Here is a 27432-nt window from a genome sequence, read left to right as displayed (position 1 = left end):
TCAATCTAGTAAGTAAATTAATAAATCCAGGGTGGGCTTTGCTTATCTCTGTTCGATTTCCAGTTTGTGTTTCATTTTGGTGTGAACCTGTTTGATTTGGGGGTATTTGTACATTAAGATGAGAGAGAGCTAAGCCAGGAATTGGCAGTCAGGGACGACAGTGTTACACTCAAAACTTGGATTAGCAGTGTAGGGAGGGCTGTCTTTCACGGAAATTGAACTATTATTTAGAAAAGGCAAAAACAATTGGCTCTCCCACTGTGGATGAGGAACCTGACCCAGAAACAGGAAATGATCGACATTGTGGCTACATTTCACACTGAGGAAATATGAGGCCTGTCTGAAACTATGTAGGAGGGGGAAGGGAAAGACCAGGGTTACCCAGGGCCTTGGGCCAATTGCTAGTGGGCAGAACCCTGACTGGCCACAGCTGAAGAATGGAGATACTGAACCATTCACCCCTACAGCAGGCGTGGTGAGTGTAGGGTGGGTGGGGGGCACAGCTGAATTCTCTCTGAATATGTAACAGAGAATCTTAATAACAGTGTGCTTCTACTACTCTGTAAACTTCTCAGCCTAGAGACTCTTCAAATAGGGCTGCAAATCCTTAGCCAGACACTTGCAAGGACCTTCAAGAATCAGAACTGGCCACAGAAGAAAAGGTGATTTCAGGCCCATTGAGATCTCCAGTCCATTCTCTAGTCCTACCAGGAAAAGCCCAAAGCAACAGACAAGAGCTGTTTCTAACAGCTGTCTGACCCCAGACAAACCACCTTCCACTGTGTCTTCTCAGGGGTCTGTAAAGGTGATCATAAAGGCTCACAGAAGAGAAGGTTGTGGGCTAAAGAGATGGCTCAGAGGTTAAGAGCACAAGCTGCTCTTCCAGAGGTCCCAAGTTCAGTTCCCAGCAGCCACGTGGTATCTCATAACTATCTGTAATAAGATCTGGTGCCCTCTTCTGGCCTGCAGGCAGAACACTGTACACATAATAAATAAACTTAAAAAAAAAAAAAAAATGAAAGAGGAGGTTGTGTGGTTGGTTGCTGTTCCTTGCTATCAGCACTATCATTCGGATGGCTATGGGGGGGGGGGGAGACAGAAACCTCCCACAGACCCCCATAACTACAGCAAACAACAGAACTGCTGCTGTGCTGTGTCCCGGCCCTTCCTCATGAAGATAAAAACCACTGCAGTGTCCAGGCTCTCTACATGTGGATCAGGCATGCAAACCTATTCACTCCAGGGTTTGGCAGCCTTGACCTTTCCAGCACACATCATCTGTGCTTTGAATTGAACAGAGATTTGCTTATAAGTTCCTCCTCCTGGCTGTGAGCTGCTAAAACAGAGGCAAACACTGACTGCCATTCAATTCTGCCACTCAATTGGTGTCTTTATTTACAATTTTTTGCCATTTCCCATGGGGAACTGTTAAAGGAAGAAGCGAGAAGGCTAAGCAGGAAGCCATTGGCTTGGCTCTCCTCCATCCAGTGGAGGGAGTGACTGAGGATGTTCTAGAGCGAGTAAGGAAGCTGTTGCTATGTGGGCCAAGATGCACCATGCAGAGATGTCAGACAGCCTGCGTCCTTCTGTCAGGAAATACAACATAGTGGAAAACTGGAAAGGTTTCAGGAAATGAACGAAGTATGCACAAACCTAACTGCTAATGTAGTGCAGGCATGAGGATGGCTGGAAGTGCGTAAGCAGGTGTCTCCAACTTCCACCTGGACACACCTGGACCCCACCGCCCTGTGCCAGGCTGCTGCACCACCAATGCCCTCCTAAGATAGTTTCTGTTGACTCTGAAGATGCTGTGAGCCACAGCAGATCATAGATGAGAAGAACCTCAAGTGTGGAGCACCAGGGCAGCCCAAAGGAAGACTGCATTGAGAATATCCAGTGTCCCCTAGGGCGGAGGCAGGGGAGGGGTACAATCAGCACCGTTCTTTGGGCACAGAAAGAGGCCACTTTCATTAATCTTCAATCACCAGGTGAGGGAGAAGGCTGAGTAACTACAGAGCTGAAGGCAGGGCAGCCAGGCCCCTCCACATCCTTCCCCAGTACTCTGAGCCTGGTGTGCAGTGATGATTGCAGGGCCCATGGGAACAGGCCCGCTCAGCAGCCCAGCCAGTCCGATTTGATGCTTCCAAATTTCACACTCTTCAGACTTTGGTTCTCCAGCTTCAGGTAATATGCACCTTTGAAGAAGTAGCTGTGACCTGAGAGAGACAAGGGAGAGAGATTGAACCTACTCTGACCTGCCATGGCACCTGGAAGGTCCCTGGGAATCATCACATCTGCTTGGCACAGGAAAGAGCTTTTCAGCTAGGGAAGACCCTGGGCTGGAAGAATGGGAATGGCTAGGAAATTAGGTCTCATAGTTGTTGACTGCTCTGCTCCTCAGAGCCAAGGATCAGACACAAACTTCTCAGAGCAGAGATTCTCAACCTGTGGGTCACGACCCCTGTGAGTTTGCATATCAGATATTTACATTACAATTCAGAACAGTAGCAAAATTGTAGTTATTTGTTTTCTAGTCTTTTTTTTTTCTAAGAGAATGTTTCTCTGTGTACCTTTGGAGCCTGTCCTGGAATTTGCTCTGTAGTCCAGGCTGGCCTCGAACTCACAGAGATCCGCCTGCCTCTGCCTCCTAAGTGCTGGGATTAAAGGCATGCACCACTACCACCACCCAGCAAGATTGTAGTTATAAAGTAGCAACAAAAGTAATTTTATGGTTGGGGGTCAGCACAACACAAGGAACTGTATTAAAGGGTCACAGCGTTAGGTAGGTTGAGAACCACTGTCGTTGAGCTTGTTATGAGATTCCATTAGGTAATACTTGCTGTTGGTGACAACAGAACCTTCCGGAGCACAAGCACCAAGCCACACACTTACATGCATCAGGGAATGGGAAGCAAGAGGCCCCCAGGCCTATCCGTTTAGTATGTTCGTACAAATATTTGCTTCATTTTGTCTTTAATTCTGAATGAGTTGCCAAGATGTAAACACATTTGGCAATGTCATATGAACATGCAGATGTCTGGCCTCTCTTTAAACCTCTACACTGTCTAAATCCACAAGACCTTACTCTTGCAGGTCAGCAATCATCAGAGACTGAGAAGCAACCCTTCCCTGCCAATGAATCACTTGCCTCTGATTCTTTACAAAACACACACACACACACACACACACACACACACACACACACACACAGGGCATTCATACACTCCAGCACTCCCCACACTCATGCACACATACACTCGCCCATACAAACACTTACACACATGTGCATACTCACACATACACTCATGCACACATGTGCACGCACACATTCTCACTCACACATACATGCATGCACTCACAGAAGAATAACTTATTTTCTACTGTTTCCCCTCCTGGCCTCTAGAAGCTTTGGAATCTGTGAATTCCTTCCAACACACATGATCCTGTTTACTCCATTAAAAACCCTAGCTCACAAGTATGGACTTGACAGCTGTTTGGTTGAAGGTAACTCTTAATGGAGCACCTGTTTATACACTGCTTTCCTTCTGTGCTTGTGAGACTTTCAGCCATGGGAGCTCAGGCCTATGAGCTTTGCAGATGGCAAAAGCACACACACACACACACACACACACACACACACACACACACAAACAGTAAGAACACACACACACACCACATTAAAATTTTTTTTTTTTTTGTGGAACTGAATTAAAAATTCCTCTCAAAAACCAAACTGACTTCATTTCCAGGACCCCAGAAGTTCACAGAAGCCTCCCAGGGAATATGATTTTCAAATTCCAAATGTTATCCAGTGCTGACACTGCAAAGCAGCAGCCGAGTGGGAGATCACAGCCATGGGAGTGACAGAGCATGACAACGTTTGCCTTGTCTCAAGTAAAGCCATGCTTCAGACGGGAGGTGGTCACAAGGCCTCCTGAGAAACCCAATACAGCCTGGCTCAACCCCCGGAATGAATCCAGGGCACCAGGCCATGTTCCTGGTCCCTGGAGGCCTCCCAGCCCTCCTCTACTGTGGCTCCAGGCCCTGCAGCTGTGAGGGGCCTTTCTAGGTCTTCCAGCCTGGAGCTTGGCTGGGGCAGCAAGGGTCAGGAACTGGCTGCCTTCCCAGCACTGAGCTAAAGGGGCTGGTTTGTTTTCCAGGACTGCATGGCTGCCCTACAGGCATGTGTGCAAGGGAGAAGCTGCTTCCTGGCTGGGGGCAGGCAATCCTAGAATGCCAACAGAGGCTGGGTAGCTCACCACCGCCCTGCAGGTCCACGACTGCATCCAGGTTATCAGGGATGGCATTCCAGGAATCTGCGATGAGCTTAGGGAAGCCAGGATCCATTTTCTTCTTCACCTCATTGTATCTAGGGAAAGAGACAGGGAGAAGAAGCAAATAGCCTCTCTGAAAGCCCACCCCCATGGCCCACTCTCACCCCCAATCCTGGAGAGTAGATCTGGGAAAAAGACTTGGACCATCAGAAGGGAAGCAGGCAGCTGTGCAAGGTCCCAGAGAAGACCTGGCTCTGAATTGCCACACTACTTACCACTTCCTGATTGCATGGCTTGAGACAATTCCTACATGCAACAGTGACATTGCCACCAAGAGGCAAATATTTGCATCTCTCCCATGTCTGGTATTCAGCATGGTTTGGAAACTGATAGTTCCCTTGCCAAGTTTTTAAAAAATTTTCTTTTGGGACTTATTATTCTTTATGTGTTTAGGTGTTTTGCCTGTATATATGTCTGTGTGCCATGTGAGGGGGTGCCCTCAAAAGCCAGAAGAGGGAGTGAGATCCCCTAAAACTAGAGTTATATGGAGGTGGTTATGAGCCATATGGATACTGGGAATTGAACCCAGGAATTCTGGAAGAGCATATAGTGCTGTTGACTGCTGCAGAGCCATCTCTCCAGCCCACCCCACCCCCAACCTTTGATTCCCTGCTGTGGTCCGAGGACCAATGGACCAGACCCATAATTCTTTCACTGTGTGGTCTGAACAAACTGCCGCTTCTTTATCTGTCAAGCAGAGATGACAAGCCACGTCTGGGAGTTAACCGAGGCTCAGAGAGGGAGGTTATAATGCAGTGTGGTGGGTGTGAGCTCAAGGCCATGAGTCACTGGGCAGACAGCATGCCACCCCAGTCCCAGCTGCAGCTGGCATGGTACATGTTCTTCTGGGCGCTGCCTTTAACCCAGGTAAACACTTGGAGCATTACAAAGTCTTTCTCCCTGGCCATTGTTTTAAGTCTCTTGGAGAACTGTTTGATTGCTGTCCTTTTTATGCCTTCGCTTCCCCTCCCTCTGTCCCTCAACCTACTAGTTTTCTTCTACAGATTTAACACTACAAAAGCTAATGTGCTCCTACAGTGTGCCCATGGATATCTCAGTAAACAAGATCAAACCTCACCTCCATGGAGAAAATGTCTAAGCAGATCCTTTTGGATCTCATCCCGGTGATGGGCAAGCTTTCTTTCCTCTGCACAGTATCCTGGCTGGCTCTCCTATGCCCCTGGTGGCATCCCTACCACCCTCACCAGGGATTCCAATTATAGATTGCCCTAAGACTGTCTTTTGTAGGGGCTTCCCTTTCAACTCATCACCCCAAGAACTGCCAGGAACACCTTCATAACCACAGCATCATCTAAAGATAACGTCAGGCTATTTCTTCATGGCCCAAGTTACCAAAAACAATTCCCCTAGCCCAAAATGTCCATGCCCCCATCTGACCACCCCAGAGCCCACTGTAAATCCCTGGAATTACAATGGTACCGAGATATGTACCCCAGGCCCCACGGACTCCCCTTCCCCTAGCACAAGCAGAAGGCAGGAATCAACCTCATTGGACGGGGAAGGCTCAGAGAAATGAAACAATTTGCTTCCTGAGCACTCTTTTCATACAGGAAGACTACAGTGCTACGTCAGGAGAGGTGTCACCGCCTCTCTCTAGCCTCATTGTCTTGACAACTATCTACGGATGTAGAAGGTGCAATATAGAGAGTGTCAGAAAAGACACTTCAGTCTCGGGTTTTCAACGCGTCCTTGACCCACTTCGGCCTTAGTATCCTTGGTCCAGAAAATGGAGCTGATAACAATATCCACATCAAATGAAAAATCCAGATAGGCATAGCATCCACCTAGAGCAAGGCACAGGTCTGGAAGGAGTCGCCAAGACTAGATGCAAAAGTATTTAAGTTCTGTGCACAGCACATAAAGGACACTGGATATGTATTTGTGGTCTCAGTGGGAACTCCAAAAGGTAGCAGCTGAGTACTTCCTGGCATCCTGGGACAGCTGTCACCCTGGTCACTCCGAACACTCTCTTTTTCCTGCAGCCACAGCCCAAGAAAGTGTCTCAAGCTCTTGTGCTACCTTTCCTGCGAGGGACCTGTCTCCTTTGTATGCCCAGTCCAGAACCTAGGGTCAGCACATGCCAGTCCAGCCCCTTTACCAAAGGTTCTTGGGGCTTCCTCAGCGGAGGATGGTATCTGTTCTGACATCTAGAGTTGGAGGAAGGCCTTCTCAAGGAAAAGGGTTAGAAGAAATCAGTAAGGCATTTCAGGGCCTGTGAGTCTGTGCATGCATGCACACGCCTGCTCACACGGGACATGCCTGTTCTTGCATGTGTACACACATAGGGTGTGTAGTAGGAAGACTGTGAGAGTACAGGGACTCACTTAGGTTTTAGAATTCTGAGATTCCTGAATCACGTGTATGTGACTCTCCACTTCTCTGGCCCACCACACTCAGATTGAAAGATTTAGTGTGTCAGTGAATTCAAAAGCCTGAGATGCCATTCGAAGTATGTGGGTGTGCTGGGGAGGGTTCAGGAGCCCACGGCGAAAGGTCCACTCAGCCGTTTCCTGACACACTGTTTTTTTTCTTGAGGCTTGAGATACCAATCAGCTTAGGTTGCTAAGAGTCTCAGCAGTGCCTCCAGAATTCCACCCTGCCATAGGCAGCCGAGAGACATAAGCGGCTTCTCAATCAGGGTAGTTTCCGGTGGGATGAGGAGAAGAGAAGGAGGAGGAGGCTGAGGCCTCAAAGGAAGCAGGAATGTTTGTTCAAGCACAGCAGACAAAGTCTGGGAGTTCTATCAGTGGTTCCTGGGTATGGCCTGGCTGCCCTGACAGCCACAGAAGCAGGAAGGGAAAGGAGACACCTGCAAAGCTTTTGCCCTCCCACCCTTTTCCTCACTGATCAAATGACCCAGAGGACACAGTGAAGGGGGCGCTGGGGACAAAGGAGAAGCAGCTTTAAACACAGCTCTGGGCCAGCACACTTACTTATAAGTGGGTTGACCAAGTCCTTTAGGTTCTTTGGGCCTAAGTTTCCTAATGGGTAAGTTTCTGAAGGATTATAAGCATACTCCTGAGTTTGGGCTATGCCCATGGACACTGCTTTCTCTGGCCCCTCATCCAGACCTTTGCCTCTCAGAGCTAGAACCTTCTCTCCAGAGAACTCGGAGCAGAACCACCTGCTTCTAAACTGCTCCCCTGCCAGACTTCACCACTGGCCAGGCCTGCAGGCATGAGGGAGGGTGCCTACTGCAGACATGGGGGAGGGTGCCTGCTGCAGACATGAGGGAGGGTGCCTGCTGCAGACACGGGGGGAGGGTGCCTGCTGCAGACAGGGGGGAGGGTGCCTGCTGCAGACAGGGGGGAGGGTGCCTGCTGCAGACAGGGGGGAGGGTGCCTGCTGCAGACAGGGGGGAGGGTGCCTGCTGCAGACATGGGGGAGGGTGCCCGCTGCAGACACTGGGCAGGGTGCCTACTGCAGACAGGGGATAGGGTGCCTGTGGCTCCCCAGGGCCTAGTATGGATTCTGTCTATCTTAATCATTTCTTTCTGCTGCCTTGCCTATACCTTCCCTCCCTGGGTCTTCACTGAATCAGGAAGAGTAGGACATCCTCCAGGGCCAGGATGCCAGCTCAAAGTCCAGCATTTAACCTTGTGAAACCCTGTTTTCTGCATGTGAAAGTGGGAAGAATGGTGACTCGTATGTCCCTGGGCCTCACAAAAACACCTGGCATACAATAGCAACATAGCAGCTATTATTGGTATGTACATCATCAGCTCTGCTGTGAGTTGCCATAACACAGGGGGGGGGGGTCTAGACTAGATATCTGCAGGCCCAATTGGAGGCAACAGAAAAAGGAAAGGGGATTCTGGCCAGAATAGCCCTAACAGTGCCAGGAAGAGGATGTATTCTGTAGTGTCTTCTCTTGGAGGGCCTGCTGCCTGGCAGGCTAAGGACCAGGGACAGGGTGTCTATCCACACTGTGTATATCAAGCCAGAGTGCCCTGCCCCATGAAACTAGCCATACTGCCAGTCTACCTGGAGCTCCCTTACCTCCAGAACTTGTCTCCTGCAAAGATATACGTCTTCTTGTTCTTACTCCAGTTAAAAGCAGCATCAACTCGCTGGACATCAGGGGGCAACCCCAGGCTGGTGAGTGGCTTGGGGTACCCACGCTCAAGGGTGCTGGCAGAATAGATCCAGTACTCATTCCCTGAAGGAAGGGGCAGAAGTTGGTTAGTGGCTGTGGGGAAATGCCTCAGGCCAATCCTGTCCTCTCCATCATCTTTCTGGTAGAAGAGCCTATTGGGTCTTTCTCAACAAGGAATGGCCTTCTGCTCATTTCCTAGCTCTATACCTAGAAGCAGGTCTCACCACAGAATTATGTTTTGTTTTACTTTGCTTTTGAGATAAGAGCCCATATAACCCAAGCTGGCTTTGAATTTCTGATCATCCTGCCTCTACCTCCTGAGTGCTGGGATTATAAGAAGGTGGGCTACTGCACATCTCATTTATACAGTGCTGAGAACTGAACACAGGGTTTTTGCATGCTAGACAAGCACTCTATCAGTTGAACTACATGCTCTGCTCATTCACACAGTATTTTTTTTTTAAATAATTTATTTCATTTTATTTTATGTGCCTTGGTATGAGGGTTTCAGATCCCCCTGGAACTGGAGTTACAGATAGTTGTGAGCTGCCATGTGGGTGCTAGGAGTTGAACCTGGGTCCTCTGGAAGAGCAACCAGTGCTCTTAACCACTGAGCCATCTCTCCAGCCCTCATACACACAGTTTTTTAAGTTGGTTATGAAAGGGGGCAATCAAAGGATGATAAACAGTCCATGAAAGTGTCACATCTGCCACAAGAATACTCTCTTTCTAACATGTATAAAGTGTCCTGGGAGCCCAAACTAGCCTGGTCAGGACCCATCGTCACCAAAGGCAGAGATGGAAGCTGGCTATACATGGGACAGTAAGTGTCCAAATCTTAGCTGAGCCGTCAAGGTCAGCCTAAGCTGCATAGCAAATGCAAAGACCAGCCTGAGCTCTGTCATAAAACCCTGTCTCAAAACAAAGGTAAAAGTAACAAGCCTAGTTAAAACAAACAAAACGGTGCTTGTTGGAGTCTAAATATCATGTATAGAAAGAACAGTTTGTTTCTATCCTGTTTTTAGATGCCACCCTACTGTAACTAACTACCTCTGTGCAAATAGATGTGTGCTAAAAGCATTTTATGTTAAAAATGAGGGGCTGGGGGCTGCAGAGATGGTTTGGTGGTTAAGAGTGCCTCCTGCTCTTCCTGAAGACTACAGTTAGATTCCCAGTATCCATGTTGGGCAGCTGGCCAGCCCTGTTTCAAGGTTCCTGCCTCTAGTTCCTGCCCTGACTTACCTTCATGCTACACTACAACTGTAAGCTGAAATAAACCCTTTCCTACTCAAGTTACTTTTGAACACAGTGTTTTATCACAGCCATAGAAACCTGACAAAGACACTGTGCTTTGGGAAATAATGTGAGAGGGATCCTTGAAAAAGATGGGGCACCTACAGGTGCCTGGGAACTGTGGTTAGATGGAGGAGAGGATCCAGTTCAACAGGAACTGAGGGCCAGAAAGCCCCTCCCACATACCTGCGAAGAACACAGCTTTCTCTTCCTGTGGGGCCTCATACACAGCATCGATCTTCTCTGGGAGCTCAGGCCAGAATGTGGCCACCAGCAAGGGCCCTGTGGGCTTGTCACGTGGTGTCACTGTTCGCCAAATAAACCTGGGGGCAGGAATGGGGCACAAGAAGTCACACCTTCTTCCCTCACTCTGAAGCTCTAACCACCAAACCCACTCAGAAACATGGGTAGTGGAAGGTGGGCAAGATCTAAAGAAGGTTGGAGAGGGACATTGGGGAATAGGGGGACCCTGCTCTCCCAGACATCACCCTTCATTCTTGCCCCCACCTCCTCCAGGAAGCTTCCCCAGACTGCCTCTGTTTACTGTGTTTCCTTACTCAGTGCCTCTCCAAAACACCAGCCCTGAGTGCCTGGAGCAGCTAACACCAACCCTGAGTGCCTGGAGCAGCTGTTAACTATCTGTCCTGTTTGACTTGAAGCCAGCCGAGGCCAGGTCTGATGGCACTGCAAAGCATTTTCTGGATTTAAATGGAATGAATCTGTCTGCCTTAGCAGATTAAGAGCTACCTTTACTGAGGACATACTGAGCACCAAGCACTTTTATGAATGAGCTGTGTAAAATGTAATCCTCATAACCTCATGTGTGCTTGGTGATCTGCCCAGCAGCTGCCATCTTTCTCCACCATCCTTCCTCTCAGCTCTACACTTAGAACCATTATTCAGCACCAGGAGCCCCTGCTGCCCGTGACCTCATCCTCATCTTAGGAATTAGTCCCCAGTGTCTTTAACCTTTTGACATTGTAATATGACTTGGCATCTCGTTACCAGAACAAAAGCTATCCTCAGCGGCATGTGGCCTTAGTGGCAGGTTGGTCATGGGTAAGCCACTGGCTCTCAGACTGTCATCCTCAGAGCAGTGGGCCGAGCAGCAGCTGGGCATGTGTTAGAAATGCGAATTTCTGGACCTGACCTGAGATCTGTAGGGCAGACTTCTCTGGCTTGTGATTGAGACTCTGTTTGAACAAGCCTTCCAGATGATTCTGTTTGCCAAAGTTGGTTACCTTCCCATTCCTTGCCATGTGTCTTATATCAGCATGACAAGATTGGGCAGATAGACCAGTATCTCACCCCTAGACATCTCTCTCCCTCCCACCTCACCCCACACTTTGGCTGGATGTGGGACGCCTGTGGTCCTAACTGCCACTGGCAGTCATCTTGGCACGCCATCTTGGCACACGGGCCACACAAAGGTGTCAGTGGACAAGGACAAGTGGCCGACCCTCCTCTGCCCTTAATAGCAGCCTTACCCCTGGACACTATACCATGAAAGACCAATTTTTCTTCCACTTTTTAATCTGGGGCAGGAGAGGGTGGTACCTCTGTTACTTGAAGCAGCACGTACAAGGCAGAGTTACGATCCTAACTTGCCAAACAACACTCAGATTGATTACAGTATTACCTGGGTTTAAGTCCACATCCAACTCCAAAATCCATTCAAGGATCCCGCAGTACTGCCTGCCCTCCCAGAGTCTGGCACCAATATTTGTATATGTTTACTGTTTAATTATTTACAGTGAATCAACTCAGTGAACTCATTGAACACACATTTAGGTCCTTTTGAGAGAAAGTGTGATACAGAGTCAGAACCAGCCCTGGCCTGGGCGTGGGCTCAGAGCCATTTCTGAAATTCCTACTTCTCACAGCTCTATACATGGCCCAGTTTCCACAGTGGCAAGTGTTCCAAGCTAGGGACCTTGCTGGAGACCAGAGACCCCATTTACCTCTTCTCCCTCCCTACAAGGTACAGCAGGACATCAGTGGTTATCTACAGTCGCTAATAGTGGTTTGGGCACTAAGACCTGACTGTAACACTGACTTACTGCATTCTCAGTCTCACTTCTCTCTCTACCCTTCTGTTATCGCCTACCGGCCAGTGGAAGACTCTGAAGGGCGAGCACGTGTGTCCCACAGCTGCCCCCATGTCTGAAGAGAAGCCCTTCGTGGGACAGAGGACACTCCTGGAATAGCTTTCAGCCTCCCCAGGCTCTCTGTCCCACACTGTTTAAGTCAGGAACTGCTATCTGTCTCTGCTACCTGGTTCCTAACCGCTACTGCTGTCTCCATCCACTATCCAAGAGCCTCGGAATCACTGGGGAAATCTGGTAAAATGCAGATACGTAAGGCCTGCCCCCAGAGTACAGTCGAAGGACTCAGGAGAGAAGGCAGAAACCCATATTTTTTCAATAGGCCCATTCTAGGTGGTTCCAGTGTAGGAGGCCTGTGCATTTCTCTTGAGACAGTGACGTGACATTAAACAGACGCCTATGCCCAGCACACTGTCTTCCTTTCCTTGGCCATCATCAGGCAACGGGCACAACAGCTGCTAAATTACCATTTGTGAAGACGACAGCTAATAGGACTAAACAAACACACTCTGTGCTGGCATTATTCTGAGCGCTAAACTCATCTGATCCTAAGTTCTGCTCTATTTGATAGGGTAAAATATTAGCCCCATCTTAGAGATGGGCAAACAGAGGTACAAAGAAAATGATTAACCTATTAGTAACCATACAACTTGTACGTAGCTAGAGTAGTATTCTACATCCACCATTCATTTTCCTAACTATTATACTCTATGAATGGATGAGTGGATAATTGGATAATGTATGGAAGGATAATGGAGACTAAATGGACAGGAGAAGATGCTTGGCAGATAGATAGACAGATAGACAGACAGGTGATAGATGAATAGATGAAGGTAGAAATGAACAGACAAATAGGTGATGGACAGATAGGTGGATGGATGGATGGATGGACTTTTTAATGAAGTCCTAAACAGTTCTTGGCATTAGCCAGGGATCTAGGGCATTAGGGTGACTCTCAGCCATTGTCATAACCATAGACTTGAAGAATGAAGGAAATAATCTCTCTCTACCTATGGTCACTTGCTATCTATATAGACAGCAATTTGGCTACTTGAGATCAATAGCATTCAAGGAGAAGACCAATGGAAGATTGGCTAATTCCCCTACATTCTTCTCTCCATCTTACTTTAGAATCATGTCTGAATGTGCCTTACTATACGACAACTCACTCCATCTTTTATGGCTGGGCTGGGGTGAACTGGGATGCCCAACTTAGCCCTGTTCTTTGATTTCATCAGTAGAAGATTCTCAGATGTGACATGCATCAAATCATTCAGTGTGTGTATGGTTTGATTTGACATCCTACACCCTGTCATCTGCCACAAGCATCTGCTAACTATAGGAGAATGAGTGACATGTAAAATGTACCTGATGCCCTACTGCTGCAAAAGCCTGGACAACTGGTAGACCACCAAGATTTGGAGGTTGTGAGACACACAGCAAAAACTGCTTACTACAGGTCATTCTGTGAGAACTTAGGGGTCCTCAACAAACAGTGGGAACACAAGAACCACAGGAAGGGGCAGAGATCCAGAAAGACAAAAGCAGCCTCACTCACCGGTCCTTGAAGAAGAAGATCTCCCCACGAATCTGGGCAATGCCATCAAAAACAATGTCCTGTTTGCAGATCTCAGGAGTGACAGGTCCCAGGGTAGGGGTGGGGCCAGTACCAGTGTCATTGTCGGCATCAGGAGAGGGCCCTGGGGAATGAATGGGGAGACACCTGAACTTAGACTCTCCCTAGCAACAAGACTTCTAATCGCCAGGCTGAGCCCTGATACTGCTTACTTAACCCATAAAGGCTGGAAGGAAAAGACATCTGCCTCAGTGTCGCCTGTACTTACTGAGGGAACTAAGAGAAGCCTGAGTCTTGTGCGGTCTCTTACTTTAAAGAACAGGGAAGTCTGGGGCCCCTTCACTTTTTTCTTCCTCATGATGAGCAGCCACATTTGAGAAACTGAGTCCAGAGAGGTGAACTGCTCCATCTTTTCCAGCTAGCCTGAGGAAGGGCAGGTCTGCAATGGCACACCTCAGTGTCTGGATCTCCGGTTCTTTCCCAAGTTCCGTGTCCCTAGGCTTCTCCATCCAGGAACTACTTTCACTATTTTGCCTGGTCCAGGAACCACTAGGACTATTACATATTTGATTTCTTCTTTAGGCAACGGACTGGCTTTTTAACCTCTAGCCTTGCTGAAAGCACAAACAGTAGACAATCCTTGGTTGCGGGAACCAATAGTTATGCTTCTATCACAAATGAAAACATCAACATCTTATGAAAACTGGCAATGTTCATTCCCATGTCATCATTCCCATTCTGTGCCAGAGAAAATCCTGCCCTGCAGTCAGCTCACTCTTCAGGATCCTGAACCCTACCTAGCCTCTCAAACCTAGTCCAGCCTCAGTTTACACACTAACAGATGGAGGGTTCTAGAAATGGGGAGCCAAGAGGGGCATGAGTTTAGAAAGGATGGGGCTGTTTGGGCAGCGCTGTGAAGCATTACTCCGGAGCCTGAGGACCAGGCACCATTCATGCCCGTTGCCCATATCCCTAGCCATTTTGGCTAAATGAGATCTGGCATTTTCCACTTCTGTGGCTTCCCACCCAGGCTGTAGGATGGCTGTAGACACCTCCACTCCCAGAGGCACTCAAGCTGAGGCTTACCGTAGAGCTCCTGGATCCCCTTGATGTCATCATGAGATAATCGGAAGTTCTTGGTGTAGGTGTAGATAGGAGCCATCAGAGCTCCAGGGTCCTGGGAATGCTCCAGCCCCATTGCATGGCCAAACTCATGGGCTGCCACGAGGAACAGGCTATATCCTAAGTGCCAAGCAGAGGTAGAATTTGAAAGAGAGATATGACAGGCATCCAGACTTGCCTCATAGGAAGGAAACTTTGGGAGGAAATCTCCACAGTGGGCTTAAAAGTTCTGCAAATGGCATGTATTGGTTTTTACCTTGTCCTGAGAATTCTGTTGCTTTTGAGGTCAGCCAACATTTGATTGCCCTTTCCCAATGATAACTGTGTGTGTGGGATGAGGGGGAGAGACAGGAGCATCTGCTTCAAGTTTCGTCTATTAAAAATCATGCTTCCTGGCTCTCTGTGAGAGCTGAGGTAAAGCCTGCTGCCTCAGGATCTCAGAGATAGTCAGGGATAGTCTGATGTGAGGGCTTCACCATTTCTGCCCTAGGAAGGGAGTAAAAGCCACTCCCCTGGGAATGCGACTTGATGATATAGCATTTGCCTAATGTATGACAATATCTCCAGCCCCATAGGGAAACTGAAACAAAACATATCCATGCCTATATGTGTTGCTCAGGCTTGGCCATGGAGAGTAGGGTACAATCATGTACCACACCCTGTTGGGACTGAATTATCCCACGGGCCCCACTACCACAAAAAGTACACCCAAATCCTGTTCCCAGTTATCTAGAACATATGACTTGCAGGTATCATTAGAATGGAAGACAAAGTAGTGTTATATGTCCTAAGTCCAATACTTGATAAGCTGAAATAGGAGGATTGTGAGCTTGAGATTAACATGGGCCACATAGTGAAATCCTGTCTCAAACCAAGAAAGAATCAGTGCATATTATTTAAGCCACCGGTATGCTATGCTTTGCACATGCAGCCTGAGGGGATACAAACTCTTCACGTGGGTCTCCATCCCACCTTCAGCAGAAGCTGCACAGAGCAGCGATGTCGGCACATCTAGCATAGCATTTGGGGGCCAAGAAGAACTCGTCTGGCCAGCTGTGGCATTCACCAAGGTCCATCTCGTTATGGGAAAAAAAGAACAATAGAATGGAAGGAAAGAATGTCCCAGTTAGCACTAACTGCCCATGTAACATAGCCTCGACTCACAGTTAAAAACTCTCCATTGAAGCCGGGCGGTGGTGGCGCATGCCTTTAATCCCAGCACTTGGGAGGCAGAAGCAGGAGGATCTCTGTGAGTTCGAGGCCTGCCTGGGCTACAGAGTGAGTTTCAGGAAAGGCCCAAAGCTACACAGAGATACCCTGACTCCAAAAGCCAAAACAACAACAAAACCTCTCAATTGAGTAGTTGCCATCATCAGGTTGGTCTCCGGGCATGTCTGTGATGAGCTGTCTTATTATTAATTGATACAAGAGAACACAGCCAACTATGGGCAGCTCCATTCCCTGGGCAGGTATCCTGGGCTTAATAAGAAAACTAAGTAAGCATGAGCCTGTGTGCCAGATGTGAGGCTGGCAGGCGGTGTTGCTCCATGGTTCCTGCCTGCAGGTTCCTATCCTACGTTCTTGTCCTGACTTCCCTGGATACAAAGATGGTAACCTGGGAGTGTAAGCCTATTTGTTAGCATTTCCTCCCCAAGAGTTCATTCACAATAACAGAAATCAAACTAGAAGAGAGGCTCACTTGATTTTGGCAGGTCCTGGACCCATTCCCTTCCCTGAAGGTTTTGAGCTACCTGAAAACTGAAGCCCTAGGCCTCTGGGCCCCGAAAGCTAGGCCCAAAGCACCCTGCTCATAGTCCTGACAACAGTAAGGTCATTGACCGCCTCCTGCTAGTGACAGTCCTGCCCGGAAAGGTGGCTGAAGTGGAAAACAAGAACAGAAATAGCAGGGCTGATACCCACCCAGCATCAGTGACCTAATAGGGTCTCATTTTGGAAACTGTGTTGAGTGTCCACTTGAATTGGCTGGACCTAAGCAGGGAACCTGTCTTCACTGGGGCTAAGCAGAGTCTCTGCTCAGATGGGTAGGTCTGAAGCCACAATGGGGTATCTTGTTGTGGTGGCTTGAAAGAAAATGCCCCCCAAAGAAAAAGGCACTATTAGGAAGTATGGTCTCATCGGAGGAAGTGTGTCACTGTGGGCGGGCTTTAAGGTCTCTTTTGCTCAAGCACCCCTCAGTGTGACTGTCAGTCAACTTCCTGTTGCCTGCAAGATGTAGCACTCTCAGCTCCAGTACCTGCACACTGTTGTGCTCCCCTTCATGATCCTAATGGACTGAACCTCTGAAACTGTACGCGAGCCACCCCACTTAAATGTTTTCTTTATAAGAATTGCTGTGGGCATGGTGTTTCTTCACAGCAATAAAAACCCTAAGATACTTGTCTAGGGACAACATCTGTGCTGAAAGTAGTCTGAGCCTCAGAATATTCCAGGTGTGGAGGTGTGTCCAGTGTCTACCAAAGGCCAGGGCCTCATACCTTGGTCAGGACAGAAGCCCCACTTCCGGTCATCATCATAGTTAGTGGTGGTCGCACACCATATCTTCCCGTCACTGCGACCGGCGCTGGTGCAGCTCTCATATTTGTTGCCCAGGAAGGTGAAGGGGAAGACACATGGGGCACCTTCCGAATTTCCACCCACAGTGGACATAGCTGTGGGGTAAGGGACACAGGTCAAGGGCCAGCAGAGGATCTGAGCCACTACCAGGAAACAATGACAAGCTGACATTAACATAGACTCCCTGGAGGGGTGGCTGGAGTGGAAGACAAGAACAGAAATTGTAGGGCTGATTCCCACCCCGGATCAGTGCCTAGACATAGGGTCTCATTTTAGAAGCTGGAGGAGCGTTCACCCTATTCACCCCCACCAATAACCCTGGCACATTAGAGACCCTGCAGTAACATCTCCATGTCATATATGGGAAAAACCCAGATTTGAAGAGCTTAGGAAACTTGCTGAGCAGAGCATGCTAGAAATTAAGTATCAGAGCCAAGGTTTAAAAACCCAGGTAGCCATGGTTCAGAGTCCAGAACTGGACCGCTGTAGATAGGAGCAGAGAAGGCAGACACACAGAGAACTGAGCAAGCTGATGGTCTCAACACTCTAGAAGGTCTCAACTGCCTTAGAAGATGAGCCTTTAGGCTCAGTCTTTAGAGACCAATCCCTGAGTTAGCTTCAAGAAGCAGGTTCAGTAAACATATGTTGGAGAAAGAGAGAATTGAGAAAGGATGAATAACAGACTGAGAGGAGACGTGGCCAAGAGAAGGTTCAAGGTCAGAGGGAGGGAGAGGCATACAGTGTCAGAGCTGAAAGACAGGTGCAGGCCAGCTAGCCAGAAGTCAAAGCACAACCGCACCAGTTGACTTCCGTGCCCTCGTGGCCCCGGCAGCTAGTCTCAGGAAAGGATGGACAAGTGGGTATTAAACAGCAAAATGCTTGACTCTGAATGGCAAAGAGAGGCAGTGATACCCACCGGTCTCTGGGCAGAATCCATACTTCTTATCTCGGTCATAGTCCTCGGTGGTGCCACACCAGCGGTAACCGTCTGTGCGGCCCTCGGTGGTACAGCTGTTGTAGGAAGTGCCTTGGAAGCGGAATGGGAACTTGCAAGGCTGTCCATCTGCATTGCCACCCATGGTGAACAAGGCTGGGGAGGAGAAGAGATGGGAAAGATGCCACTGAGTGAGAGATCTGCCTGGGCAGAGCTGACCAGTCACCCACTTCCTGCTTCATACACGTCAAATTGTTTCTGTGTTAAAATATTGGTTACAAACAACCTGTAGGGGCTGGAGGATGGCTCTATAGTTAAGAGCCACAGCTGCTCTTCCAGAGGTCCCAAGTTTGGTTCCAGCACCATGTCAGGCAGGTCACAACCATCTGTGACTCCAGCTCCGGAGAATTTAATGCTTCTAACCTCAGAGGGTACTCGCACTCATGTGTACGTACTCACATAAAGACACACACACCTACACCTAATTTAAAGTGATAAAAATGAATCTAAAAAGCCAGTTTCTACTCGTGAGCAAAGATCTGCTTCTCTGGGAAAGCTTCAGACCTTTCTGGACATTTCTCCTGCTGCTGTGGCCCCTGTAGGAGGGGAGGAGGAGGAAGCAGGGGCAGCTGGTATCTAAGCCTCCCACTCTGACGACTCCAGGATACGGCCATGACTGGAGACTAGGGAGAGATAGGATCAAGGTCGGCCTGTTTGTCTTGGGCTCTCCCAAGACTCCCATCCCTCCATCCACTCTAGAGTTACAAAATGGTGTGTCTCTAGAATTGCCAACTAGCAAAACCACAAGCGAGTAACAAGGACCATCTGTGCACAGCAGTGCCAGAGGTGACCTCACCAGGCCTGTTAACTACCACGAGCTGAATGGAGCCCAACCCCTGGCCTCCCAATGCAGGACTGGGGGTGGGTCTCTATCTTCATTGCTCTGCTCATCCCCAAACAAGAAACCTTTTCCTGATGAAGCAGCAAGAGTGGAACCTAGAGAAGAGGCCAAACTGAATCCAGAGACCCTGCTGATTCAGGGTGGGGAAGAGCTAAGTGATAACTCTGATCCCACCAGCTGTGTTTCTGCCACCCAGAAGCCCATCTCCTCTGGGATCCACCCTCCTCCCAAAGAGAAGGTCAGGGAGCAGACAATGTCAGCCTCCAGGAGGGGCTGAGTAACCAGAATTGCAGCCCCAGACCCAAACACGTGTGCACTGTGTGGACTCACACCTGGCTAAGGACCAAAGAAATGGCCAGTGTCCAACTCAGAGGGAGCCTTTCCAAGCCCGTGAAGTTGGAGGTGTTTCCATATCTCTCCATGAAGCCTGTTCTTACAGAAGGGCTGACTCAGGACTTTCTGTCTTTGTGTCCTACTGGGAAATGCCAGACACAGACTTTTATTTTAAAATCTCTGATTTACTAATAGCGAATAGCCTGGGTCTTAGCACAAAGTTCAGCTTCAGCTTCAGTGATAAAAGCAAAAACAGGCTGGGGGTGGGGGGTAGAGCTCAGGGGTGGAGGAGAGCATGGCTAGCATGTGTGAGGCCAGGGGTTGGATCTTCCAGACAAAGAAAGAAGGAAAGGAAGAAATGTAAACAGGAAGACAACTAGAACTTTGTTTCTTCCCTTCTGTCTAGATGACTGGTGTTAGTGTTGTGTCACAACAGGGATAGGGAGAGTCACAAACATATACAATTATATACAATTATAGTCTCTCCTCGGCCCAAACAGACTGTCCTTAGACTATGACCCCAGAAAGTCTTTAAGGGCTGGGGAATAAGCTAATACTCAGCAGTATGTCCATATTTTCTCCCATTTTCTGGGCTTCTGATCTCTGCAACCATCAAGTGAGATGCCCTGGCCAAGTATGAAGTCATGCATAATTTTTAGAAGATTTATGAGTAGAAAGCCTATGCAGGATGCTTTCAAAGTTGATTGAGTGTGCATATCAATACCCTTCCCCTTTTTACACTTTTACCTCCAGTGATGGCAGATGGGGAAAACAATGTTTTGAGCTTGAATGAGCACTCGAGCACACACTCATACACACACACACACACACACACACACACACACACACACACACTGAATGAAGCCAGATGCCTCTGTCATGCCGCAGGGACAGAAGGCAGAATCAGATGTCATAGCTGTGACCACTGACTTTCGCTGGTACAGTGGGACCAGTGTGGGAGGGATGGCTAATAGTCTCAGGTTGGAGCCCTACTTCAATCAAGTACCAGCTTGGACTCAGCCCTGTTCCCCTCCCACTGCTAAGCTCTCGATCCATCTCTGTGCCTCAACTTTCTTCTCCTGTCCTCCTGTCCTTGAGCCCTGGGTCTTGTTTGGAGTGTAAAGTGGTCCCAGAAACAATCTAAGGTCATTCTCATGTGTGTTAGAAAAAAATAATGTCCTAAATCCATGATTTCACAAACAATACTACAAACGGTGAGACTTGTAAAAACTGAAGTGACTTAAATAAATATGAAATACATATGGTCATATGCCTCAAAAATGGCATTTAAGTTACAACAGTCCATATACATGGTGGTGGCTCCAGGAGGCAGTGGTCCCATATGGTAACTTTGTACCCTTCTCAGCTTATGTAAGGATACTGTGCTCACACAGTGATGATGAATTTGCACAACTATACATTTCTTAGAATGTGTGTCCACATTCTTAAGCAACACATGGCTGTAACAGTAGAGGGGGGACACAATGAGAGCTGAACTCAGGACAGTGGACGCTTGGGTGAGGGGATGAAGGCTGGTCTGTGGAATGTGGAGGGAGAAGGTATAGCAGGAACCCATGGAGGCTGGGGGCGGGCCTGGGTAGGATGAGGGTGGAGACCAGGGTAGAAGCTCACCTTCGTGGGGACAGAAGCCGTACTTGCCATCCTTCTCGAAGTCATAGGTGGTGGAGCACCAGAGGAAGCCATCGGTGCGGCCGGTATCCGTGCAGCTGTTGTATTCCCGGCCATTAAACAGGAAGGGGAACTTGCAGTACTCGCCGTCAGCATTCCCATATTTCACCCGGACCACTGCAGGGCACACAGAGCATGGACCCATCTCTCCAGGGCCTCCATCCGACACTAGGCTATGGGCTCACCCCGGAGGCTGATTTCCTTTCCCCTCTCATCACCCTGATCTCATCAGAGCAGATGGAGGGCTTAAAGTTGGCTTTGGATGCTAGGGGATGTGGTTGATATATTGTGCACCCCAATAAACTTATCTGGGGGTCAGAGACAGAACAGCCACTATAATAAACATACGTTTAGGCAGTGGTAGCACACGCCTTTAATCCTAGAATTCCAGAGGCAGAGCTCCGTCTGGATTTCTGTGAGTTCAAAGCCACACTGGAAACAGCCAGGCATGGTTACACAGGCCTTTAATCCCAGGAAGTGATGGCAGGAAGCAGAAAGGCATGAGGACCAGGAACTAGAGCCTTTTTAAGCTTTTAGCTTTTAGCAGCAGCTCAGCTGAGATCCATTAGGTTGAGGACTCAGAGGCCTCCAGTTTGAGGAAACAGGATCAACTAAGGAATTGGCAAGATGAGGTTAGCTGTGGCTTGTTCTGCTTCTCTGATCTTTCAGTGTTCACCCCTATACCGGGCTCCGGGTTTGTTTTTATTAATAAGACCATTTAAGATTTGTGCTCAAGGGGACAGGGAAGCATGCCAGAGGAGGATGTCTTACCTTGCCCTTCCCCCAGGGTCCACAGCTCATCATCATCAAAGTGGGAATCTCCCCCAACACCAGTACCCGGAGCGAAGGCATGTGCCAGGAGTCCATCCTTGCCATCAAATGGGTATCCATCTCCATGCTCTGAAACCCACATCGGTTCTTAGCTGTTAGTGTCCCCCACTCCCACAACTTGGTCCTTAAGTCCAGCCACACCCTAATCTGTGTTTGGAACTCCTCAGTCCTCCAAGCCCCTGTCCTCTTCCGTTTTCCCATTGGGGTTATCTAGGATGAGCACTGCAGGGAGTTAATGAAAAGCCCTGGCTTGGCTGCTACCATCTGGTGGCCCATACTACCCTCAAGTCCACATGGCCCTCTCACCAGCACCACTGACCTTTGCTATCTTCATCGATATCAACAGCACTGTACCCACCCACATGCCCACAGTGTCAATACAGCATTCTAACTACATACTCTCCTGACACCCATGCCCTCCCATCACCATGCCTTCCTCACCATGTCTACTCTCATGGCATAGCCACAGAGCTCACCCTCAGGCCCACTGTGACAGCATGCTCACCTTACTTACTCCCTTGTATACACTGTTCTTCCCTTGCCCTCTGCCTTCCTTCCTTGCGTTACCACCCGGTATCTATACCACCAGCCTTCATATTTATGCTGCAGCCAGTTCATGCCAAGAGCTTATATGGTGCTTTGAGCCCAGATTCTATTCCACTTCCTCCCATGTTGCTATTGTGACAACTGAATTTTAATTTAAAAAGGTCTTTCATGTTGCTTTAAATCCAGGTAGCCCTTTAGGGGCTGTCTAAATGATTCAGAGAGTGCAGTAGGTTTTCACTGCATGAAGGGTACACTGCAGTGCATCCTCTGCTCTTACAGCCATGGCTCTCCAGTGTCTGAACCACATTCTGCTACTTCCATCTCATCCACATCCAATGTCTACACACCTCCTGGTAAGCTGCCCTCGAGATCCCCACACGTCTCAAATGTCTACATGGCCCTAATGTCTCTATGTTGCCCCACTCTCCAGCCCCCTTCTGCGTACCCCAGCGGCCAAAGTTGATCATGATGTCAGCTTCCCCATCAAGGATTCGAGAAAAGCGTAGTGGAGTCACATCACTCCATACTTGTAAGGCCCGAGCAAAGGCATCATCCACTGTCTCAGGGTCCAGGTCAGGTGTGTAACCAAGAATCCTAGAGAGGGTAGAAATGCATATGAATGTGCATATATGCAGTTGTGCAAATGTCTATGTGCACAGTGTGTGTGTATGAGTGTGTGTGTAGGTGTTCTTGTGCAGACGTGTCGAGCAAAGCCCACTGAGAACACCCTCCTATAGTGCCCTGATGTTTCCAGAATCCCAGACCTTCTCATCTCTCAATTCTGTCTGGGACAAGGGCACCAGGGACATAAGCAATACAATATCAGAAAAAGGGCAGAGATCTCACCCTTGATAAACACAGGCACACAGAGTAGAGCTCTTAGCCCAATTAGCAACCAATCATAACAACACTATATAATTAGAAACACAATTATCAGCTGCTCATCAAGCTTCCTCCACCTATTCCAATGACCCAAATGATAACAACAATCACCAACACTTAGTAGACTCTTGCTCTGTAACATACATTGAAGAAACCCTTGATTTACATGCAATCTAATTTGGTTCCCCAATCATCCCTATGGAAAGTAGCCTTGTTTCATAAGCAAGGATACCAACTCAGAGTACAGGAGAATAAGACCAGTGCCCCATGGTTAGTGAGTATGAGACTCAAATCTAGGTCTGCTGGTACCACTCACCAAGAGCTCTGTATGTCCCTGAATGCTCAGCTCTCAGTCATGACATTTCATGGGCCCCCTGAATTGGAAAGGCAAGTCCCAGGGCCAGTGGCCCTGTATCCCCAACCCCTCCTTAGCACCTGTATGTGATCTGGTTCTTGTCCCACTTGGGTTTTCGGGGGAAGAAGTTGTAGTTGGCCACATCTGGGTTGCCACAGCGTGGCTTCCGCATGGTCTCGATGGTGTTCTGGTCAAGGTCACCTGTCTGGGGCAGCCCAAAGAACTTCTGCATCTTCTTGAGGGTGTCCTTCAGCACAAAGAGGTTGCAACTGTCCTTGGGGCAGCCGTAGAAAGTATTCAGGTATTGCTGAAAGAGACAGGTAGTCTCAAAGTCAGGAGCCACATTGGGATGACAAAACACACAGCCCCAATGACTCTCTAAATATCCCCTACTTGGGACAGGTTGGAATCAAGGACACTGAGTGGAGTCTTGGGCTCCTAAATGATTTCTGTCACCACCCAACTGAGTGGTGCATATGGAAAGGGCAGAGCTACCTTCTTTATTTCCCTCAATTTAGTAGATGTTAACTTATGTACCACTCATTATATACAAAACAGCTTAAGAGATTTGCTTAAGATGAAACTACTCGCTGGGCGGTGGTGACGCACGCCTTTAATCCCAGCACTCAGGAGGCAGAGGCAGACGGATCTCTGTGAGTTCAAGGCCAACCTGAGCTACAGTGTGAGTTCCAGAAAAGGCACAAAGCTACACAGAGAAACTCTGTCTCAAACAACCAAAAGGATGGAACCATTCACAGATGGCAGATCTGGATTTGACACAAAACAGTCATGCTCCAAAGCCCACGCTTGAATCCTGATACTCAAACATCTATCTGATTGAACCTCCCAACAGATGCAGGAATACACTGTCTTCGTCCTTTTTTACTTTTTCGTTTTTCTTATAAAGAAATTCAGGAATTGTGTGCAAGGGGTCTGGTAGCAGACCTGCGTTCAAATCTTACATCTGTGATTTCTAAAAAGAGAACAGTCTTATTCTTCAGAGGGTCTGCCCCAAACTACCAGCCAGCTGTTCATCAAATGCCTACCCCACTTGTTAATCGTTGTGCTACTGCTAGGGTAAACTGATGATCAAGACAGACACTTGTAGTCTGTAAGATTCAAAACCCAGTACAAGAATGTGGGTGGATCACAAAGAAATATGAAATTAAATACATGGCTGGCTGGAATGGTGAACGGAGCCAGAAGTGATCCTGACTGGTTCTCACCTCCTTGGAGGCAGTACACCAAAGGGTAAAAAGAAGGTGTGATAGTGGATAATGGTAATACAACAGTATTAATGTCTGATGTTTACTGAGTGCTTCCCAGGTGCCAAATACTCTTCTCAGCATCTAAGAAAACCTGCCCATTTATCACAAAGACAGGTGCCATTCTGACCCTCTGGACTTCAAAGATATGGCCACCCCAGAAGTTCCATCAGTCACAGAGATCACCAGACCAGTAGGTTAATTCACTCACACTCGTTGAGAGGGTTTGCAGGGGTAGTGTAATTTCAAAGTCCACTCTTCTTTTCTTTTCATTCTTTTTTCTTTCTTGTTCAAAATCCTCTCTTTTCTTTTCTTGTTCAAAATCCTCCTCTTTCTTTCTTTCTCTTTCTCTCTCTCTCTCTCTTTTTCTTTTTTTCTTTCTTGTTTGGTTATTTTAAGACCTTTTCATTTTAAAACCCACGCTAAAGTTGAACCTAGGACCCTCCTGTCCCAGTCTCCCCAGAACTGGCTTCACAGGTGTGCACTACCATGCTTAACCAGAGCCCCCCACCCCCACCCCAAGGCGTGGAGACCTTGCTAACTGCTACCAAGTTCTACTCTTAATATCAGCCAACAGACACATCACTGATGCTTTAGACCCTTGAAGAAAGTAGCCCTCTAAATATTTAAGATCACCCAACCCATCTACCCAGAGAGGATGGAGGGCTGTGAAGGGAGGGATGTGGAAAGAGAGATGGTGTCTCATTCAGCAGGGACACCCAAACTTATCCAAGGGCATGTGATTCCTAGTTCTGGGAAGACTGGGGAGGAGGCTGGCTAGAGGATTTCTAGAACGGTTAAATTAAGGCAATAAAGGTGCAGATAGGTGTTCTGAGACCTGACTTCTAAGCCAATTCATGGCCCACGGATGGCTCCAAGTGCCTACTCCTTGCCGTGAGTATTGTCTTGCTGCTGTCTCCCAGTCTGCTCTATGCAATGCTGCTGCCAGGGAGCTCTAAAGCCAGGCGCACGCTCAGCTCGCACAGCACAACAACATCTGAGCCTCAGCAGCTCTGGAGACTGGCCAAGAAGGAGGTCGTGCTGGCCGCTGGCCGACCCCAGCCCGGCTCAGTCCGCCCCCGCCCCACGCGCCCTGGTCCTCTGTGCCTGCTCCTCCCGCCTGCTCGCCAGCCTAGAAGGTTGTTTCCTTGTATCTTCTGACCCCAGGGGAAAGTTCAAAGGAACTCAGCTTGGACCCTCCTGGTCAACTTTTGCCTTAAACCAAGGCATTAAAATGCACTTTTCTGCTTCCCTCCAGTCTCTATTACTTGCCAAATGGCCCCCTCCAGTCTCACCAAAGGGCTGTCTCTAGATATGTGCCAAAGACTCCCAGAAATTAGCCAAGCCTTGCCTTGGCTTATCCTTCTATGCGCAAAGGCTTATACAAATTATATGCCAAAGTACACTCCCCATTTTCAAGAGATTTCCCCCTTAAACTGATTGTCCTAAAGGCCTGCCAAGATACTTGCCAGGGACTCCTGACGCATCCAAAAGACATTTATAAAGCCCACCTCGAACCAAATCCCCTAGGTACGCAGACAAAGTCTCTGTTATTCAGAAAAACAACCCTTTCCAGATGTTTCCCAAGGCAATCATCTCCCTCCTTTGCTCCTTCCTGGTCCCTGGGATGTACCTTGAACTTCCCCAAGTTACTTATCAACAGCCTTCTCTTACCAAAGACCCCTCCTCATCGTCTACAAAAGCTAGCTAAGGAGACCCTCGAAGATGTTTACCAAAGCTCCTCCTGACGCTGTGTGCCGGTAGGGAGTCAGAGGGTGGGTGGCCTAAGTCCTCCGCTCCAAAGTTAGTCTAAACTTGGTTGGGTGAGGCCAGCATAGCAACTTACCACTGCCAACTCTTTGTCTGTTTTGGGGGCCACATCGCCGGGAAACTTGATGATGGGCGACGGCGCAGCGACGGCGCGGCTCAGCAGGCAGCCCAGGACGCAGAGGACCCGCAGAGGGCGGGCGAGCACTCCCCAAGCCACTCGTGCCTCCATCGTTGCGCTCCCGGGCTCAACGTGTCACCCTGAAGTCGCTGGCTGTGTGTTGGGGTCCGCCGGACTGGCGCCTGCTCCGCACGACGTTCTGAGATCCCCTTGCTCAATGGCCTCGGCTTCGTTGGGCTCGGGGGCTCATAACCGGGTTCCGCGTCCCAACCCGCCCCGCCCCGCCCCGCTACTGAGGGTGCTTGCTGGTCCTGGCAATCCCTTTGTATAGTTAAAGCCTTGGATGCACACACAGCCTCCAGCCAGGCCGGGGGAAGTCTGGATGCAGCGGAAACAAGGGCGGGCTGACGCCAGATGTGGCCGGCTGGGCTGGAAGTGTGCTGGCAGCCCCGGGCCAAGTTGGGAGGGTAGGGGAGTGTGGGGAGTGAGGCGGGCGAGAGGGGTGGCTCAGTCTGACCCGCCCCTCTCTTCCCCACCCCCATCCCCCGTTCCCAGCTTCTTCCCACTTCTTTTTACATTCCCCACCCCTTTCAGCCTCCAGCCACCTCTGTCCTCCTTGCTCCCTAGCTGAGCTCCTCCCCCACTCCATCTCTACACCTTCGGGCTCCCATCCTGAAGCACAGCTAA

At 48.9% G+C, this 27432-nt stretch overlaps 1 protein-coding gene across 1 annotated transcript; it reads right to left on the bottom strand.

Moving 5' to 3' along the window:
• Nucleotides 1-1369: 1369 nt before the first annotated feature.
• On the bottom strand, nt 1370-27199 carry Mmp2 (matrix metallopeptidase 2). The gene is made up of 13 exons (XM_036187944.1): nt 26704-27199; nt 23673-23899; nt 22801-22949; nt 21750-21878; nt 20922-21095; nt 18038-18211; nt 17043-17216; nt 14512-14667; nt 13408-13549; nt 9931-10067; nt 8355-8514; nt 4260-4369; nt 1370-2216 (listed from the first exon to the last, which is right to left on the bottom strand). Exons 1-13 carry the CDS (start codon nt 26854-26856, stop codon nt 2113-2115), a joined length of 1989 nt encoding a protein of 662 aa, XP_036043837.1. The 5' UTR covers nt 26857-27199; the 3' UTR covers nt 1370-2112.
• Between the last annotated feature and the right edge of the window lie 233 nt (nt 27200-27432).

The sequence above is a fragment of the Onychomys torridus genome, chromosome 5, assembly GCF_903995425.1.
Source record: "Onychomys torridus chromosome 5, mOncTor1.1, whole genome shotgun sequence".
In the NCBI taxonomy this organism is placed as follows: domain Eukaryota; kingdom Metazoa; phylum Chordata; class Mammalia; order Rodentia; family Cricetidae; genus Onychomys; species Onychomys torridus.
This window is presented reverse-complemented; position numbering and strand designations above follow the sequence as displayed.